Consider the following 20,187-nt stretch of genomic DNA (forward strand, 5'->3'; position numbering starts at 1 on the left):
CATTATACACAGTACTTTTATGCCAGCATATATACACTGTTTTAGCACAATGGTGGAATTTCTTTATCCTATTCACTGTTCTCATAATGCTAATAACTTATCTGCTTCTGCCTATTAATTATTGCAGCACATATATTTTATACAAGAATCACAATGGTTCAATAAATATTGAAACATCCCTTTGTGTATTTCTTGTGTGTCTCTCTGGGTATCCACAAGTGACTGAGCGAAGAGGTTCTAGATCTGTTACCACGCTTACTTGGCGAGTCAGGGTTGTCATGTTCTGAGGTTGCCCAATTCATTTGTTACCCTCCTAGGTTTAGGGGTACTTATGGTGGCACTGTAAGCTAGCAGAACTATAGACCAACATATCCTGAGGGGGTGCACAAAATCAGTCTGGCACCATCCCAATGTTTATATTGTCCAACAAACGAACACTTCCTACTGAAAAAGTGGATACTGTACAACAATCTATTTATCAAGGGATATCATATCATTTTGAAAATTGTTGAGGCCCAAATACCAATTTTATTAGACTGTCCTCTGCACTGAATATTAAGAGTGAAGGACCTCGCTCTTCAGCAGCTCAATAGACCCATTGAGACTATCCCCTAGCTTACCCAACCCCCACCAAAATGTCAGCAACATTCCCCCCCTCGCCACGGAGGTCAGCAATATCCCCATTCAACAAGAAAAATAAATAAGTACACACATTCTTCAGTTCACATCACTCTGGGTCTGGAGCCAGGGGAGTGGGAAATAGCTCATGTCCAGTCCTGCTGGCTGCACCGTTACCAATCATTGTCCATCTCAGTAGCTCTAGAATAACCATCTACAGTCTGGGTATACGGTAAGATAGGATAGATTTATATCTTTTCCCATAGAAGTTGATAGGGATTTTAACAAGTCCTCCGCATACCTTGAGGTTATGTAAGGCATCAGGTCATCATTCTCTACAAGTAGCTCAGTGTCTGATACAGTGTCAGAAAATTTGCCTCCCAAGCTGTCAAACACTTCTTTTTTGGCTTGTCTCATGATGATTTGCATGATTTACGGCTGTCACTGGGGCACCTCTCCCTTATTATGCCTCCTGATGTGATGGTTTCTTGTTGCATCAGTTTGTACACCTCCTTTATCATCTTCTCTTTTGTTCATGCTGATAAGGTAGGCACTGATGCCCGTTATCTGACCCATAGTCCTCTGTCCTATCCCAATTTTCTTTTCATTGCGTGAAAATAACGATTTGTCTTCAACCACCACTATTACCTTTTCTAGCAAGAGCAGCATGCACCTCAGCCACATTTTCCTCAGTTATATTTCCCTGTCAGGAGGTATGAGTTTTGTTGTTGCACCCCAATTGTATAATGTGCCAGGTGTTAGACTATGTGCAAATATTCTGCAAGCTAATTCCAGCACATACAATTCCAACAAGCCTTGTGGAACCTTTGTTTGAGCAAGGCAAGTCTCCAGATAGGAAACTGTTAGAGCCTTCAAATTGTGCTGCAATGCCAATCATCCAGATATTATTTCACCTAAAGTGAACCTCGGAATCTTCAGTACTATATTCGGAAACATCACCCTTTGTTTTAGTATATAAGTAGTGCTCAGTTATAGTTCGTTTTATTCAGTTTCTTGGTCAGACATTATCTTCTGATAGTCTTTCAGATGGCAGAGCTTAAATACCTCTGGGTCAGTTTTATTCTTCTAGGTCTCACTCGTAGCAACAATAGGTATATATATATTTTACCCAACTTATCGTATATATATTTTACCCAACTTATCGACTAAGACAGCAACATATTAAATTCCCTCTTCTTGAGAAGCTTGCATGGCCATACCTGATTTACAGTTCTGTGTTTTTCTGCCTTAAAGTCGGTGCCTTAATTTTTACCATTTGGCCTACTAATTTTACCTTGCTACTGTAGATATTGATCTAGTGCCCTTGTGTGCCCCTCTGGTTCAGCAGTCCAGAGGATCTCAACTACTCCAGGTGAGATCACAATGCTGCACTAATTTTTTGGGTACCTCTTCAAGATAATAAAACTGTGAAGCATTCAATTCACTTTACAAGATGTGCAGTTCATCACTAGATTGGAGTGTCATTACAGCCAGCATTTCAAAGTCACCTGTACTAGGCAGTGTATGCTACTGGCAATGCCTCAGATAAACAGCCTGGAGTTCCTACAGGTTGACACGTTCAGAGGTCTCAGCTGACGGTCGCCGTGGTGTCTCCAGCACCTGAGGGCCTCACTGTGACAGTAAGTCTTGTGAAGCAGCAACATTGCGGTATAGGCCAGCCGTCTTGGAACGCCAGAGCTTGCATGCACCACTGCCCATGCACCCCACTATATGTTGGGTATATCTTGTGGTGATTTATGGAGTCTTATCTGAAAAATAACAAAGTTGCTCATTCTGATCCCTTTCATTGGGACTGTAGTGGACCTTTTTTATATGCTGAATGAAAAAAATGTGTTTATTTATTTATATGGATAGGAAGAAAACTATTTCCCTCTGATAACAAAAACTACTGACACTTATTATATATTGCATGATTTCTGCTGCAGAACTACGAAAACTGATTTAAGTCATAGGTGTGGGTTAAAAACGTTTTTCACTAACTCTGGACATGAAAATTCTACCAATCCAAAATTCACAGCGTACTAAACAACTGTTATACACATAGCAATGACATTATTAGACTTGAATTATCTATGATGGTTTATCTATTTTTAAAGTCTGAAATAGTCTTCCAGGAACTCAGCAGTAGTATACTGCAAGAAGTCATACATTTTCCAGACTGTCTGACGTTCTATCGTTCACACTTAATCCTCCCATTGGGTGAGAGGGCCTGCAGTATTTTTAATTCACAATGACCTGACACAATAGACTTAGGGGAGGGTTTGGGGGACAAGTGCTGGGGCATAAGGGTTTAATGAGCTCTAGGCCTCTCAGGTCACATCTGCTTGTGAAGGGTCCCTTTATCAAATCTTTCTTTTGAGCAGTGGTATACCTAGGCTCTGGAAGCAGCAAGATATATAAGGGCTATTCCAGATTGGCACTTGCAGATAAAGATTTTCTTTAATCTTTTGTGGGGAAAAAACAGATTGGCCTTGAGATTGGTGTAGGTAAATAGAGATATGCAAACAACCTAAGAATTAATCAGATGTTTGTGTAAGTGTGCAGATCCTGTGATGTTCAGACCTATGTGCCTATTATCAAAGGGTTGGCAGTGTCTCTTGCTCATTCAATTCTCATGTTGTATATAAACTCTGAATCAACTATCCCTTTGTGGCTCCAGTTCACTATTGATTTGATACTATGCTTCCCACAAATTGTAGGCTGATGTTTACATATATAGTGCGTGGTAAATATTTTCACTGCCTTCCAGGTCACCATGCTGTGCACAATTGAAATATTTTTATGGCTACACATAGTATATTTGCAATCAACCAATTTATTCTTCAGGTTTTGTGTCCTGTTGGAAAGGGGTTCGCCGGAGGGGGGTTCGATACACGTCTTGCCCACCCCTTTGACCCACCTCTCCCAAGTAGGCCGAACCAGGCGCGCACACCCTGAGCTTACACTACGAACAGAGTGACACCACACGTATTCTTTGTAGGACGATAGGTTCTTTTATCGAAGGTTTCAAGGGATCTTTATGATCCAAGGTGTAAGTAGTACATCAGCGGCACAAGAGACTACAAATCGGTGGTAGGGGAATGGGGGTAGCGGGACAGTCTTTGAAGGTAGTGTCTCTGCAAAGTACCCTGCGGATAGCTCACAATCCTCGAGCTGGAGGGTGTTGTTTCTCTGGGCGATCTCTTGCCAATTCGTCCTCGAGGGGAGAGCCGCGAGTCACTCAGCAGGCACAGGTAGTCGGAGTTCGGGAGCCGCAACCTTGTCAGCAGGGCTCAGGTGGTTCGAGGGTCGGGGCCGCGAGTCACTCAGCAGGCCCAGGTGGTTCGGAGGTCGGGCTGCGAGTCACTCAGCAGGCCCAGGTGGTTCGGAGTTCGGGAGCCGCGATCTCATCAGCAGGGCTCAGATGGTTCAATGGCTGGGGGCCGCGAGTCACTCAGCAGGCCCAGGTGGTTCGGTAGTCGGGAGCAGCGTCAGCAGGCTTCGATGGTTCCAGGTCTTCTCTGCCATTCGTTCCTCCGGCACCCCTTATTATACTCCCCCTGCCCTTTGAAGTCCGGAGTCCTTGCAGAGAGGGGCCTCGGGTGACTGAGGGGGTTCGGCGGGATTTCCTGCCGCTCGTTTCTTTGGTCTTTTCAGGTGGGTCTGGGAGGGACCCCAGACGCTCGGCAGGCGAGGCGCCTGCTCCCCAGGGGCCTGGTGGCCGATCGAGTCCTCCCGGGGGAAGGCGACCCGAGGTGTGACTGGGATGGCGCCTCTGGGTCTGGCTCGGGGGTTCCCGCTCCCTCGGTCGGACATGCGTGGTAGGGTGTCGAGTCTGTCGGGGGCTCTGGCCGACCCTCGGGTCTGTGTGGCTGGGGCGGCCGGAGTCGGAGATGCCGTGTCTTGGGGGTGGTTGTAGGTTGGCTGGATGATCGGGAGGGCATACGCCGTGAGGCCGGTCTCACACGCGTCCCCCCCAGCTGAAAGGCGTGGAGAACTACCCATCCACTGGGGGGTTCTCCTCGCCGAAGCGGAAGAACCGGGACAGGCCGTCGGCGTTGGCATGATCCGCCCCGGGGCGATGCTCGACAGTGAAGTCCATCCCTTGGAGGGAGATTGACCATCGTAATAGCTTGGGGTTCTCTCCCCTCATCTGCATCAGCCACCGCAAGGGCCGGTGGTCCGTCTGCACTCGGAAGTGGGTTCTGAACAAGTAGGGCCATAGTTTCTTGAGGGCCCAGACTACGGCGAAGGTCTCTCGTTCTATGGTACTCCAACGCTGTTCTCGAAGCAGCAGCCTTCGGCTGATGAAGGCTATGGGTTGATCTATGCCCTTGTCGTTGAACTGCGAGAGGACGGCTCCGATGCCGTGTTCGGATGCGTCGGTCTGGACCACAAACTCTTGGGAGTAGTCGGGGGCCTTGAGTACTGGGGCGGTGCACATGGCGGTTTTCAAGGCGTCGAACGCCTGCTGGCACGGGGGGGTCCACTGCACCTTCCTCGGGAGCTTTTTGGGGGTCAACTCCGTGAGAGGCCCTGCGAGGCTACCATAGTTTTTAATGAACCTCCGGTAGTATCCTGTGAGGCCCAGGAAGGCCCGGACTTCCGTCTGAGTGGTGGGGGGCTCCCAGGACTTAATGGCGTCGATCTTTGGTTGGAGGGGGGCGACCTGCCCGCTGCCCACCTGATGCCCCAGGTAGACCACGGAGCCTTGCCCGAGCTGGCATTTGCTGGCCTTCACTGTTAGGCCGGCTTGGCGCAGGGCCAGCAGTACTTGCCGGAGGTGCTGGAGATGCTCGTGCCATTGAGAGCTGAATACGGCTATGTCGTCAAGGTACGCTGCGCTGAACTCCTCGAGTCCGGCCAGGACCTTGTTTACCAACCGCTGGAAGGTGGCCGGGGCGTTTTTCATCCCGAACGGCATGACCCTGAAGCGGTAGTGTCCATCGGGCGTGGAGAAGGCGGAGCGTTCTTTTGCTCCCTCCGTGAGCGCAATCTGCCAGTAGCCGCAGGTCAGGTCGAAGGTGCTGAGGAAACGAGCGGCCCCAAGGCGGTCGATGAGCTCGTCGGCGCGGGGGATAGGATGAGCGTCCGCTCGGGTGACCGCATTGAGCCCCCGGTAGTCCACACAGAATCTTAGTTTGGGGGCGACCACAGGGGCGGCCGCTTTCGGGACCAGGACTACCGGGCTGGCCCAGGGGCTATCGGAGGGTTCGATCACTCCAAGGGTTAACATCTTCTGTACTTCGGTCTTGATGCAGGTGCGGACCCGGTCAGGCACCCGGTAGGCTCGGTGTCTCACAGGTGGGCTGTCGCCGGTGTCCACGTCGTGGACACACCAGTAGGTGCCTCTTGGGATGAGGGAGAAGAGGTCTGAGAATTGTCTGAGCAGCTGGTGACAGTCGTCGGACTGTTGGGGAGTGAGGGTGGTCGACAGTTTCACTCCCTCCACGGACCCATCCAGTTCTTTAGCGCACAGGGGGTCGGGCAGGGGTTCAGTGTCTTCTTCCGCCCCATCATCGGTGGCCAGTAGCAATCTCAACTCCGTTCTCACAAAGTGGGGCTTGAGACGGTTCACGTGGAGAACCCGGAGGGGGTTCCGTGGGGACTGCACATCGATCAGGTACGTGACCTGACTCTTCCGCTCGATCACCTTGAAGGGGCCAGTCCATTTGTCCTGTAGGGCGCAGGGTTTCACCGGGGCCATGACCCAAACCTGCTGGCCCGGCTGGAACTCGACCAGAGTTGCGTTCTGGTCATACCAGCGCTTCATTTCTTCTTGGCTGGCCTCGAGGTTAGCCTCTGCGAGTTCTCTGAACTTCCGGGTCTGGTTGCGGAGCGCCAGGATGTAGCGGAACACATCAGGGGGGGTCCCCCGGGGGCTTGTCTCCCAGCCCTCTTTGACCAGGCTCAGGGGCCCCCGGACGGGGTGTCCGTATAGTAGTTCGAATGGGCTGAACCCCAGGGACTTTTGGGGAACTTCCCGGTACGCGAACAGGAGGCAAGGGAGGAGGACGTCCCATCTTCGGCGCAGGGGCTCCTCGAGGCCCAGGATCATCCCCTTCAGGGTTCGGTTGAAGCGTTCCACCAGGCCGTTGCCCTGGGGGTGGTAGGGGGTCGTGAACTTATATGTTACTCCGCACTGCTGCCACAGGGACTTCATGTAGCGGGATATGAAGTTCGTGCCGCGATCACTCACAACCTCGCGAGGGAATCCGACACGGGAGAAGATCCCCATGAGAGCCCGGCCCACCACGGGAGCCGTCACGGTGCGGAGGGGAATGGCCTCGGGGTAGCGGGTGGCATGGTCCACCAGGACGAGGATGAATCTTGTGGCCCTGGGTGGTCTTCGGATCCAAGGGTCCCACGAGGTCGATGCCGACCCGCTCAAACGGGGTACTCACAACGGGAAAGGGTTGTAATGGAGCCTTGCGCTTTCCGCCACTTTTCCCACTGCCCTGGCACGTGAGGCAGGATTTACAGTGGACTTCTACATTTGCTCGCATCTTGGGCCAATAGAAGTGGGTAACTAATCGCTGATATGTTTTGTCTTGGCCTAAGTGTCCTGCCAAGGGTACATCGTGGGCCAGGCCCAGGAGGCGGCTTCGGAAGCGCAGGGGTACTACCAGTACCCGGGCTGCGCCTAGCTCGGCTGACTTTTGTTCGCTGTATAGGAGGCCATTGTCCCAATAGACCCAGTGGGTTCCGGTCCGGTCACCGGCGGTCTGTGCTTCGGCTTGTTGTCGGAGTCCCACGAGGGAAGGGCAGGTGGCCTGCTCCTGGCAGAACTCTTCACGGGAGGGACCTCCCTCACAGCGCCACTGGGCCATCTCGGGCAGTTCTCCGAGCTCAGTCAGTGCCTCAGGGGCGGAAGGTTCCGGCCCTTCTCCCGGGTGAATGTCTTCCTCTCCTTCCGAAGGAGGGTTGTCCGTCTCTGGTAGGGTGTCCCGGTTCTCGGGGACAGTGTTCGGTGGGAGGGCCTCCCCGCCCTCGGAGAGGGGCAATCGCGCGGTCATGGAGCGCGTGGTGGCGCAGACCCATTCGGGTAGGCCCATCATCTCGAGATGGGCTCTTCGTTCCACTTGCCCCCACGGGGAACTCTCAAGGTCGTTGCCCAGGAGGCAGTCTACGGGCTGTGATGTTCGGACGGCTACCTTCGATTCTCCGGAGACTCCTCCCCACTCGAAAGGCACCAGAGCCATCTGGCAGAGGCTCTCGGAATTGTCGGAGGATATGACCGGACAGAGGGCACCGGGTAGGATCTGGTCTTCAGAGATTAGGTTGCGGTGGACCGCGGTGACACTTGCCCCGGTATCGCGGAGGCCCTCGACTCGGTGGCCGTTGATGGTCACCTGCTGTCGGTACTTCTTCGTGTTGGCGGGCAAGGGTGTCCCGGGGACCATTTCTCGATCACCAAGGGAGACCAGGGCCATGGCAGCTGGTTCCCACTCTACGGAGTCCTCTATCTCTTCCCCTAGGGCCACGGAGGCCATCTGCCGGGCCGGGGGGTTGGTCGTTGCGGTTCGTTGATACTGGGGACACTGGGGGTCATTGGCGTAGTGTCCGGGCTGTTGGCAGCGGAAGCAGGTGATCCTGGTCCGTGGCCCTAGCCGCCCCGGGGCTCCGGTGCTGGCTGGGGACGGGGCTGGACCTGCCGCTGGTGGGCTGCTGGGAGGGCTGTGCGGGGGCCCCCCTGGGAAGTCTCTCGTTCGGCCGTGGTTTCCTCCGCCCCTCTGGCAGGGGGGTCCTTGAATGTGGCGACCGTAGTCTCCCACGGGGCCTCGGGTGTTCATCCAACGGTCAGCCTCGGCGGCCAGCTTTCAAGGGTCGGTGAGTTTACTGTCCAGGAGATGTTGGCGCAGTTCTACAAAGCAATTGGCCGCTAAATGTTCCCAGGCGATCAGATCAAACAGCTCCTCGAAGGTGGAGACCTTGCTGCCCTTGATCCACCCGTCCAAGGCCCGGCTGTAAAAGTTCACGTATTCTACCCATGTGGTGCCCGGTATCTTTTTGCAATCTCGGAACCGTATCTCTTCCTTCGCTTAAGAACCGGCCCCATAGCCCAGCCCCCCAATCCTTCTGTGGGACTCGGTGAGAGGTCATGGCGACTTCGTAGGCCTTAAACCACTGCTGGATATCGTCATTTTTGTAATACTCCTTTACCACATCCTTGGGGATGTGGACCTTGGCCTCCACGGAGGGAGCGGATGGTAGATTCCCGGAAGGTCGTGACTCTTCGCTTTTAGCCCTCAACTCGATCTCTTTCAGGCTGCGTTCATGTTCCAGCTGGAGTTTCTTTTCGTCGTGCTCTCTTTGGCGTCTCTTTTCCTCGAGTTCCCCTTGTAGCCGTAGCTGCTCGACGGCTAACTTTTTCTCGGCCAGTTTTATTTCTCCCTCGATTTTCAGCTTGGCCAGTTCAAGTTCGTGGTTGCGGCCTCTCTCTCGGTCTGCTAGTTCCTCGGGGGACAGGTTCCCCTCTGGCCCGCTGTTTCTCACCGGGATGCTTTGTGGTTCATGGGCGGAGTCTCCTTCCGTTTGCGTCGGGGGCGCCCCCGTCTCGACCCAGGTCTTCAATACTTTCTGGAAGTCTTCCTTTGTGCTTAATCCGGTGGTAGCGATTCCAAGGTCTTTGCAAAATTGTTTTAATTCTCTATGCGTATAATAGTCCAATTGATCCTCTCGGAACGTCGAGCTCATTTCGGTACCTGCGGCACCCAGGGAGGTTTCTCCTTCCATCTCTGTTTGGTAGTGCGTCAGTCGTTCACTGCACGCTCTCTTTCGGTGTCGGCTCGGATCCCGTCGTCTGCCACCAAATGTTGGAAAGGCGTTCGCCGGAGGGGGGTTCGATACACGTCTTGCCCACCCCTTTGACCCACCTCTCCCAAGTAGGCCGAACCAGGCGCGCACACCCTGAGCTTACACTACGAACAGAGTGACACCACACGTATTCTTTGTAGGACGATAGGTTCTTTTATCGAAGGTTTCAAGGGATCTTTATGATCCAAGGTGTAAGTAGTACATCAGCGGCACAAGAGACTACAAATCGGTGGTAGGGGAATGGGGGTAGCGGGACAGTCTTTGAAGGTAGTGTCTCTGCAAAGTACCCTGCGGATAGCTCACAATCCTCGAGCTGGAGGGTGTTGTTTCTCTGGGCGATCTCTTGCCAATTCGTCCTCGAGGGGAGAGCCGCGAGTCACTCAGCAGGCACAGGTAGTCGGAGTTCGGGAGCCGCGACCTCGTCAGCAGGGCTCAGGTGGTTCGAGGGTCGGGGCCGCGAGTCACTCAGCAGGCCCAGGTGGTTCGGAGGTCGGGGCCGCGAGTCACTCAGCAGGCCCAGGTGGTTCGGAGTTCGGGAGCCGCGATCTCATCAGCAGGGCTCAGATGGTTCAATGGCTGGGGGCCGCGAGTCACTCAGCAGGCCCAGGTGGTTCGGTAGTCGGGAGCCGCGACAGCGTCAGCAGGCTTCGATGGTTCCAGGTCTTCTCTGCCATTCGTTCCTCCGGCACCCCTTATTATACTCCCCCTGCCCTTTGAAGTCCGGAGTCCTCGCAGAGAGGGGCCTCGGGTGACTGAGGGGGTTCGGCGGGATTTCCTGCCACTCGTTTCTTTGGTCTTTTCAGGTGGGTCTGGGAGGGACCCCAGACGCTCGGCAGGCGAGGCGCCTGCTCCCCAGGGGCCTGGTGGCCGATCGAGTCCTCCCGGGGGAAGGCGACCCGAGGTGTGACTGGGCTGGCGCCTCTGGGTCTGGCTCGGGGGTTCCCGCTCCCTCGGTCGGACATGCGTGGTAGGGTGTCGAGTCTGTCGGGGGCTCTGGCCGGCCCTCGGGTCTGTGTGGCTGGGGTCGGAGATGCCGTGTCTTGGGGGTGGTTGTAGGTTGGCTGGATGATCGGGAGGGCATACGCCGTGAGGCCGGTCTCACATGTCCCATACTTTTTCTGTGTATATTAAATGACTGACTGACACATACTCTGCTCTTACATTTCTAAAATGTAATATACAGGTAAACATCTTGCCTAAATTAGTACGGCATACTATTATTAGACTTTGTCTAGAAAAGGTTTTGAACATTTGTTTTTTAGCATTGCTGAACTATTTAATACAATTATGGTCATCTATAAAAGAAAAGGTTTTGCAGTTCACTGCTTTAAGTAAAAACAGTGCCAAAAGAAAAAAATAGGTATTCAAAAACTTCATAAGGCATTGCTCAAGATCACCTGATGAACTGCAACAACATTGCTGTCTTACAAGAGCTGTTCACAAGTATAAATTAGATGACTGACTTACTGTTTCTTTAAAGGAGGAGTTCAGCCAGCGATTATTTACCACATTGTGAATAGATGTAGGTGGATTGTCTAGATCTTCAAAGGAATCCATTAACATGAAGTCAATAACGATGTCATAGAAATTCAGTTTTTTTACCTGCATTTCATAGAAACAGAAAAATTAAACCGCATTGTGGTGTTGGAGGGTTATTGTAGGGTGGTGCTATACCACCTTAATTTGAGCAGGGGTACGCTATCTAAAATAAGGAAACACATGTGTGGCACAGTTTAATTAAAAACAATTTAAACAATAAATGTCAAAGAGACATCTCTAGTCAAAAATAACTTTAAGCAATCTAGTAAGTAACATGTTTATGAAATAATATGTTAAGAAATTGTAAAAAAAAAAAAAACTGTGAAGAACAAGATGGCAAAAACAAGAAGGTTACAGAGCAAACATTGGCCATGCTGCATTTCTGAAAACAATTTGAAACTAGACTATACAGTGCACTTAAAGTAGCACATATTACTGCAGCTATTGATTGTTTGTGTTAGATGCAAGAGGTGAAAGGAGTACAATGTAATCATTTAAACAAATGTTAATTCAGTATTAAACTCACAATAACTGGCATTATTAAAGTCAGACTTCACAGTTAATTGAAAGAGGGATTTCACTGATAAGCAATACATATCCTCTGTCCTCACTCCAAAATTTAAGGAAGTTCACATGTCAATTAAGACTAACAAGGTTGAGTTTGATGACTGTTGTAGGGAATGCATATAAGAGAATACATTGGGGAGAGCAATAGCAGACGTACAATCAACAGAAACTCTCTAGGGCCACAAAACCCAATGATGCAGATCGGTTTACGAAACACAATCATTTTTTGGCCACAGTGTTTCCATGCATCGGCATACAAATGTACAGTCAAAATACCAGTTTCAGCTATCATTGGAGACGCCCTGAAAACTTGTTACGCATATGAGATAAGGGCATGTTCATGATAAAACATGCAGTAGAGAGCGTGGAAAAAGGGTTGGCAACAAGAGTAAATGTCTGATTTCACCAGAAGAGAAGTGAACGATTGGGTAAAGGCCCTGTCATAAATGTTGCAAGAAAGTAAAGAATCAATAATGGGCTGTTCCCGAGTTAAAATGTATCTTATGGAGTTTCAGTTTTTTCTCCCTTTTGATTATCCCTCCTATCCTTCAGATCTCTGCAACATCATAGACTGCCTTGCTCATCATTTTGCCAGATAACCCATTGAAGGTCTGTTTTTCTACACATAACTTTGAAATAGTTATTGCGTCCTTGCATCTTTTTTTTTTTTGTGATTGGGGACATTGCTTGTCTTGGGGTATTATTGGGCATGAACTTGCTTTGTCCCTAAGCGACAGGGTATTACAGAGAATCCTTTTCACTTGCTTAATTAGAACTTCTCTACTGTGACTAAAATCCAAGATCTTTCTGCTTCTCATCTACATGTAAAAAAAAAAACAGGTGATGGACGGAATGCTGAACAAATCAAACATTCACCTCCAGTCACAGATCTGGGTTAAATACATAATTTTTTTGCACGCCACGCCATTCCAGTTTAGACCCAGCCATATGAAAATCAGTCTTGACCCTGCTCTTCATGGGAACATTCCAGCCCAATCTCCCAGGCCAGGTTGTCCCAGGAACAAAAACAAGCATCCAGGGATCACCCCTCATCAGCCAGGCTAGCTTGAATCTGGTGGCATAGCGAGCATGGGACCTACGTCTGGCATACCCTTCTCACTTAGGACGAAAAATGCAAAAAGAACAGATAATGAGCAGAATGCTGAACAAATCAAATATTCACCCAGTCACAGATCTTGGTTAAATCCATTGCCTTTTCTCATCTACGTGCAGCACTTCTGCTTTAAAGTTCTCAATGTTGATCTGTTTTCTGTATCAATAGTCCAGACCACTGCCAGAGATACACTAAGGACTTTGTAAGTGTGCCAACGTGAGACAGAAAGCCACGGTGCCTTTGAGTGAAATGTGTTTCAGGTAATGATCAACATCACAGGGATAATTAGTGGAATTCAAACCCCTTTTCATCATGGAAAGGCCACTCAAGATTACTGTGAAACTAGGGCTACATCTAAAACATTTATTGATTCAATCAAAATCGTATCCTAGTGCATACAATATGAATAGTAACTATGGAAGAAAAAAAGAAAAACAGTAACCACAACTTTTACTAGGAGTTTTAAAAGTAAACAATATTGTAACATGTAGGTTGAATCATACAGCTTTCTTTACATCAACATTTACAGTCCAGCTTTTATCTCTAGCTAACCTAATTTCAGCAATAATAATAAACAAGAAAATACATTTTCATCTTCTACGAAACCTTGTTCAAAATTCACATACTAGTATTTGAACGGAGAAATCTAGTTACATGAAATAACATGAATATGTTAAAGCAGACGTTATCACACTGCAATAAATAATGAATTGAATAAACATACATTTTATATTTGTCTCTTACATCTAAATAACTTACATAGGTATCTCAATAAGGGGGATACCTAAAAGGAAAAAAACATGATAATTATAACATCCCTGGAATGATAAGAAAAATATATATATATATATATATATATATATATATATATATATATATATATATATACACATACATATTTAAATATATATAACCTACTGGCGGTCGCCAGTAGGTAGTTATAGTTAGGACCTAGTTTCCATAGGAATCCCCTTTTTTGTTTTCCCAATAACTTTGGCGTTGGTTGACGAATCTTCGCAAATTTTTCAAAACTGTTTGGCGTGCTCAGGTCAGCTCCCATCTTGAAAGTTTCGGGGTGATTCGCCAAGCGGGGGCCAAGAATAAAGGGGGGTCCCAAAACGTGTTTTCTCCATGTTATTTCCCATAGGAAACTTTTGACACGACTACAGCCCGAACTGCTGAACGGAATTCAACCAAATTTGGCAAAAAGGTAGTGCTTGGTTCAGAAAGCGCCCTTTTTTTTCAAATGGTGTAAATCCATTCAGTAGTTGCTGAGAAAGTAAAAAAATAGAGGTAAAAAATGCATTTCCCATAGGAAACGTTAGAGACGGCTACAGCTCGAACTGCTGAACACAATTACACCAAATTTGGCAAAAAGGTAGTGCTTGGTTCAGAAAGCGCCCTTTTAAAAAAAAAAAACTTTTGATATTTAGAGGCGTGGAGGATCCGCGGACCCTCCCGACCACAAGCATTATTCTAATTGGCTGTCAACACTCCAAACCAGGAAGTGTTGGCAGCCATCTTGTGCCTCGGTAACTGAGGCACAAGAAAACACAGGGAAAGAAAGGTGAAAAAAAAGAAAAGGGGGCAGGGTAGAAACACCCTGACCCCCTAGGCCTGCTCAGGGTGTCCCACAAGGAACCCCAGGGCCAACAAAAGCATTTTTTACATTTTTTTTATCATCTGCGAGATACGCACACCCAGCGCGAATTTCGTCTGAAATTTCTTTTTAAAAACGAAGCGCGGGCTCCCGCGCTTTGTTATTATTTAGCCCCTGGGTGGGTCAAGTCCCGGGGGCATTCAATAATGTAATTGCGGTGGGCCAGGGAGGCCCCCGCAGCCCCAGGGACCGCCACCCCCCAGTGCTTTCCATAAATATTTGCGGGGGGCACACGGCCCCCCACGCAGCCCCGGGGACCACCACCCCCCTGGGCTTCTTATTTTTAATGTGTTGGAGGCCTCTAAGGCCCCCCAAACCCAAGGACCGCCACCCCCGGGGCTTCTATTTTCAAACATATACACCTGTGTGGGGGGCTCAAGCCCCCCCACACGCCCCAGGGACCTCCACCTCCCTGGGGCACTAATATTCAAATCCACCTTCCCGGAGATGTGCATTAGGTGGGAGGGGGAGCTGCGCAACCTCCCTCCTGGAGCCCTTGATGGCCCTGGGGACCGCCACTCCCCAGGGCTGGCTCCTGCAGTGTCCCGGGGTGCCCACCCCCGGGACACAGCTGTTTGCAATGACAGGGCGAGAACAGGGAAACCGCGTATGGTGCGCGAATCACGCCAAAACTAAGCGCAGGCTACCGTGTTTCATTTTAATAAGCCCCCGGGTGGGCCAGGACCCAGGGCAATGAGAAAAATATATGCAGAGCCCCTGCAGCACCGGGGACCGCCACCTCCCTGAGGCATGATTAATAATATGTGGGGAGCACGGCCCCCACCGCAGCCCCGGGGACTGCCACTTCCCTGGGGCTTTATAAAAAAAAAAACCTGTGTCGGGTGGCTCCTGCCCCCTCACGCTGCCCCGTGGACCGCCACCTCCCCGGTGCTTTAATTAATTAGGGTGGGGGGCCTCGCAGGCCACACCAAGCCCCAGGGAACGCCACCTCCCCGGGGCACTAATTATTCAACTACAGGGGTCCGTTGCGGACCCCCCACAGGAATCACCACCTCCCCATGGCTACATACTTGTTGGGAGGGGGCCTGTGTGGTCCCCCTCCTAGAGCCCTCCATGGCTCAGGGGACCGCCACCCCCCCCCCCCCCCCCCACGGCCGGCTCCAGCAATGTCCCAGGTTGCCCAACCCTAGGACATACAAGTTTTGTAACAGGGTGGGAGCACGACAAGAACAGGAAACCTGCTCTCGCTTCCATTAAGCGAAGCAGAAATACTTTTGGGCAAAGGGAGCTGCATATTACCAGCTCCCTTTGCCCAAAAGCAATGACGGCTCCCACAGGAAGCGGAGAGCCGGCAGTGACTGCGGGGCACTGGGACTCCCCCGCGGTCCCTGCCGCGCTACCGCCCTGCCATTGCAAACACTGCTTTGCTTCATGGAAGCGAGAACAGGAAACCTGCTTTACTTCCATGAAGCGAAGCAGAATTGCTTTTGGGCAAAGGGAGCTGCATGTTGGCAGCTCTATTTGCCCGAAAGCAATGCCGGCTCCCACAGGAGGCGGCAGGGACTGCAGGACATTGGGGCTCCCTGCAGGCCCTGCCGTGCTCCAGCCCTGCCATAGCCAACACTGCTTTGCTTCATGGAAGCGAGAACAGAAAACCTGCTCTTGCTTCCATGAAGCAAAGCAGAATTGCTTTTGGGCAAAGGGAGCTGCATGTTAGCAGCTCCCTTTGCCCAAAAGCAATGCCAGCTCCCGCAGGAGGCGGAGAGCCGGCAGGGACTGCACAACATAGGGGCTCCCCCGCGGTCCCCAATGTGAGGCCAGGCCCCCGGGGATGGGGTCCCTGGGGCCAAAGTGGCCCAGGGAAGGGGAGGTCACGTGGCCCCCCCTCCTGTAAAAAAAAATTATTTAAACATTTTTAATGAAGTCCCCATGCCCCGGGAATGGGGTCCCTGGGGCCGAAATCTGACTAGGGAGGGGGGCTGCGTGGCCCCCTTCCCGTTTTTTGACTAAAAAAAATTACTCAGGACCTGGTGTATGGGTCCCCAGTGCTCATAAAAAAAATGAAGAGAAGGGGGGGCCACATAGCCCCACTTCCAAAAAAAGAAGAGAAGCCGGCATCTCACCGGAGGCCCCGCCCCCTCCCTGCACCACTCGGCAAACACGGCTCCTGGCACGTTCTGGGTTGGCGGATTAAGTTCCCTTGAATGCTAAGGGTCCTTAGGGGCCAACTAGCCCACCAGGTACCTCCAGTAAGCGCCACACAGTGGGATTGCTGAGAGGGGGTCCGAGGCCACACCCCTTTTTACACCACTCTGCAAATACACCTCTTGGCGCACTGCTGGTGGGGCGAGGAGGTCCTCATGTGTCCTAAGAACCTCAGGACTAAAGTGGACTTCATTCCCCTAACAGCAGTGCACCAGGAGGTGCATTTGCAGAGTGGCATAAAAGAGGGCGTGGCCTCAGACCACTCTCACAATCCAGCTGTGTGGGGTTTACTAGAGATAACAGGAGGGCTAGTTGGCCCCCAGGGAGCCTCAGGAGGCAAGGGGACTTCATCCCCCAACCAAGAGAGTGAAAGGAGGCATGTTTGCAGAGTGGTGGAGAAAGGGGGTGTTGCCTGTGCCCATGTCTCAGCAATCCGACTATCTGGGGCTTACTGGAGAGGTCAGGTAGGCTAGTCGAACCCCAATGACCCCAGCAGTAAAGGGGACTTTAATCCCCATCCAAGAACGTTTGCAAGCTGGTGGGCAAAGGGGGCGTGGCCTGCTTTGAGAACTTACCAATGCTGCTGTGTGGGACTTACTGGAGGTAACAGGAAGGGTAGTTGGCCCCCAAGGTCCTCCTTGGGGGCCAACTGCCCCTCCTGTTACCTCCAGTAAGTCCCACACAGTGGTATTGCTAAGAAGTCTTCGGAGGCCACACTCCCCCTTTCTCCACCACTCTGCAAACGCGCCCCCTGGCACACTATTGGTTGCAGATGATTCCACTTTACTCCTAAGGGACTTTGGGGGCCAAGAAGCCCTCCTGGTACCTCCTGTAAGTCCTACGCAGCGGAATTACTGAGCGCTGGTTGGAGGCCTAGCTCCCTTTCTGCACCACCCTGCAAACGCGACTACTACGTTATAGTTGGGGATCAGCATTTTTTTTTAAATTGAAATTCCCTGAAAAAAAAATAGGTTTCAGTGAAGTTATAGTTAGTAATTAGCATTTGAAAAACCTTTGAAATTCACTGAAAAAACTATAGGTTTCAGGGACGGAATAGTGAAATTAGCATTTAACAAACCTTTGAAATTCACTAAAAAAAACATAGGTTTCAGGGACGTTATAGTTAGTATTAGCATTTAAAAAACCTTAGAAATTCAAAGAAAAAACAACAAGTTTCAGGGACGTTCTAATTAGGCTGGCATTTCACTTGTGCAAAAACAGAGAAATTCGGCCATTATTTTTAGCTGAGCTAACTATAACTTGGGCCCCCGCAATGCACTGCTGATGACGTTACATATTACATCACTCATGACATGGTCAGTGACATCACTCATGACATCACTGATGACATACCTTCTATTCCAAGAACTGGAAAATGTGGTCGGTAAGATTGTCAAAAGACTTGCTTGTCAGGGATTCTTTCATGAACTAGCTCTCCCACTTTGAGGATCCACCCATCAACAGCTTTAGAGATCTTATCTTTGTTGATGGCATAGTGAGAATTATTTAAGTTGGAGAATTTAGTTTTAGTTTCTTGAACAGTCTGTAATAAATGGAATCAAAAGCTAGCATCAGGGTTTTTTTTAATGCTGCCACCTTTGCAGGGACATCAAGATCAGGCACAGACATTGGTACACCAAAGAGTAAGTCTCTACTCATACCCCTCTGGGAAAATTATTTGGGGTTCTGCAAGCCCTGTAAAGGCTATGTAGCCATGCTAATCCTATATCCCTTGCACTAGTGCTCAATGCTTATTTTTAGCGTACTGTTTCCATACACGACTTACCTGGGAATGCAGGACCATTTTGCTAAGGAAAGGTGTGAACTGTTCGCACTGCTACTAGGCACTGCAAGTCTTTTATGACCACTGGAGCAGTGGCAGTCTTTTGTAGCCAAACCCAAAGGGATATAGAGCAGGAATTGCCAACAACCAATATATATTTATATTGATTGACAGTCAGGACGGGCCATATCGGATTTAGGAACATTATCCCGAAGGATGCAATGGAGTTAATAAGCGGATCTGCGCTGGTCTTCTAACCGTTTCATTTTTATTTGGTGACAAAAATTGCATTGCTGCCAATACGTTTTTGCACGTTTTGTTAAGTATAGCCACCAGTATTGTTGCTATAGCACTGATACAGTATCAATGATGCCAGCAATTACCAAAGCTATTACCTCTTGAGCTGCCCCAATTAGATCTAATCTAGATCTTAGTTTGAGATTGGGTTCCAGCTTCTGCCCTAATGGTTTGCACTGCTGTTTCTGAAGCCAAATCTGCTGCATAGTTCCCTTTAAGTAAATTCCTTCACTTGTATGGGCATAGTGTGTTGTACATTGCTCAAAGGAAGCTTGTCCTGTAGACCAGGCACCTTTCCCCAAAGTTACTTACATTTGATTGATTTCTCCTTTGAATCTGTTTACATGTTTACCTGCCAATTCTCTAATCCTACATTATAGCATTAAACAAAGAATGCCAATTCGAGAAAATCAGTGTGGGAACTGATGGTTGAACATTCTAAAGGACAAGTAGCAAGGTATGTATTTCTGCTAGCTATGCAGAGGAATCAACCAGAGTTTTGGTGTGTGCATACGGCCTTAAAGTCGAAATCCTCAAAACCTTCCTACACTGCATCACAAGCTGGTGAGTATTTTTGTTTAGTGGCAATCACAGGATGTGCAGAGCAATCTATGTAGAATGTGTTCTTATACTCATATATAGGTAAACATTCAGAGTTTGTGGAATTTTTAGTGTATGTGGCACAATTTCCTCCATACATAGTGTATTGTCATATTCAAATTTTACACCAGAGAATCAGCCCGCTGCACCCAAAACAGGTGCAGAGCACATGTATTAGGAACAGTAGCTTTTGTTGCTGCTCCTAGTGTAGGTATGAGAGAAACTATATTGACTATTTTCCCTGCACCAGAAGATGCTTGTTCAGTACAGCTGTCTGCACTGTGGTGAGAATTTTCCCAACAGGAGTACATCCTCAGTAGAGGTATACAAATGTGATCTGTATGTCTCTTATTGTACAATACATATTTGTAGCCTTAAGTGCTAGTAACAACCCAACAACCCTAACTACTAGATTTGTCTAGTTGACCTTTGTCTCTCTCTAACATGTTTGCTTGCATTTTACGTAAAATAGTCATATATGTGTTCATCCATTTTTTTTTTAGAGGTCTCGCCTGACCCATCGCATGCGCTGGTCTGGCGAGACTTATTGAGAGGGCTCCAAAAAGTGCTCTCAGGCCAGCCTAGAGCTACAGTGCAAGTGTGCAGGCGCGCGCGCCGCGCTTGACCGCGATGACTTTCCCTTTCACGGCCGCTTTGATGTTTGATCGCGATCACTTTCACTTTCGCGGCCGCTTGGCATAGCCAATAGGTCTCGCTTTTGGGACCTTATAAGTATTTAGTTATGCAACTGTTGCATGGCTAAACACTTATAAGGTCCAAAAGGCGATACCTATTGGCTATGCCAATGCTTGTTTTGAAAATGTGGTAGTGATCAATTCATGTAAATAATTCACTCACTTAGCATAGTGTGCCAAGTAAGCTCTACCTAACTTAAGAAATCCCATTAGGGCTTGTAACTTCCTTAATGTGTGAAGGCAGTAGAGTAGAACAATGCAAGAAGTAGGGTGCCAACTCTTTACCCGAACTGGAAAATTCATTTCCTAGAAAAATTAAACAAAGATATGC

The 20,187-nt window shown here is 49.5% G+C and overlaps 1 protein-coding gene across 4 annotated transcripts in view; it reads right to left on the reverse strand.

The window, feature by feature from the left end:
* The window catches only part of MIGA1 (mitoguardin 1), a 738,294-nt gene that overhangs the window by 247,086 nt on the left and 471,021 nt on the right, over positions 1-20,187 (reverse strand). For all 4 annotated transcript variants that reach the window (XM_085600123.1, XM_085600124.1, XM_085600121.1 and 1 more), the window contains one exon: positions 10,903-11,037. In XM_085600123.1, the coding sequence (XP_085456249.1) occupies positions 10,903-11,037 (135 nt within the window). The remainder of the gene's footprint in view (positions 1-10,902; positions 11,038-20,187) is intronic.

The sequence above is a fragment of the Triturus cristatus genome, chromosome 4_2 (assembly GCF_964204655.1).
Source record: "Triturus cristatus chromosome 4_2, aTriCri1.1, whole genome shotgun sequence".
Classification (NCBI taxonomy): Eukaryota; Metazoa; Chordata; class Amphibia; order Caudata; family Salamandridae; genus Triturus; species Triturus cristatus.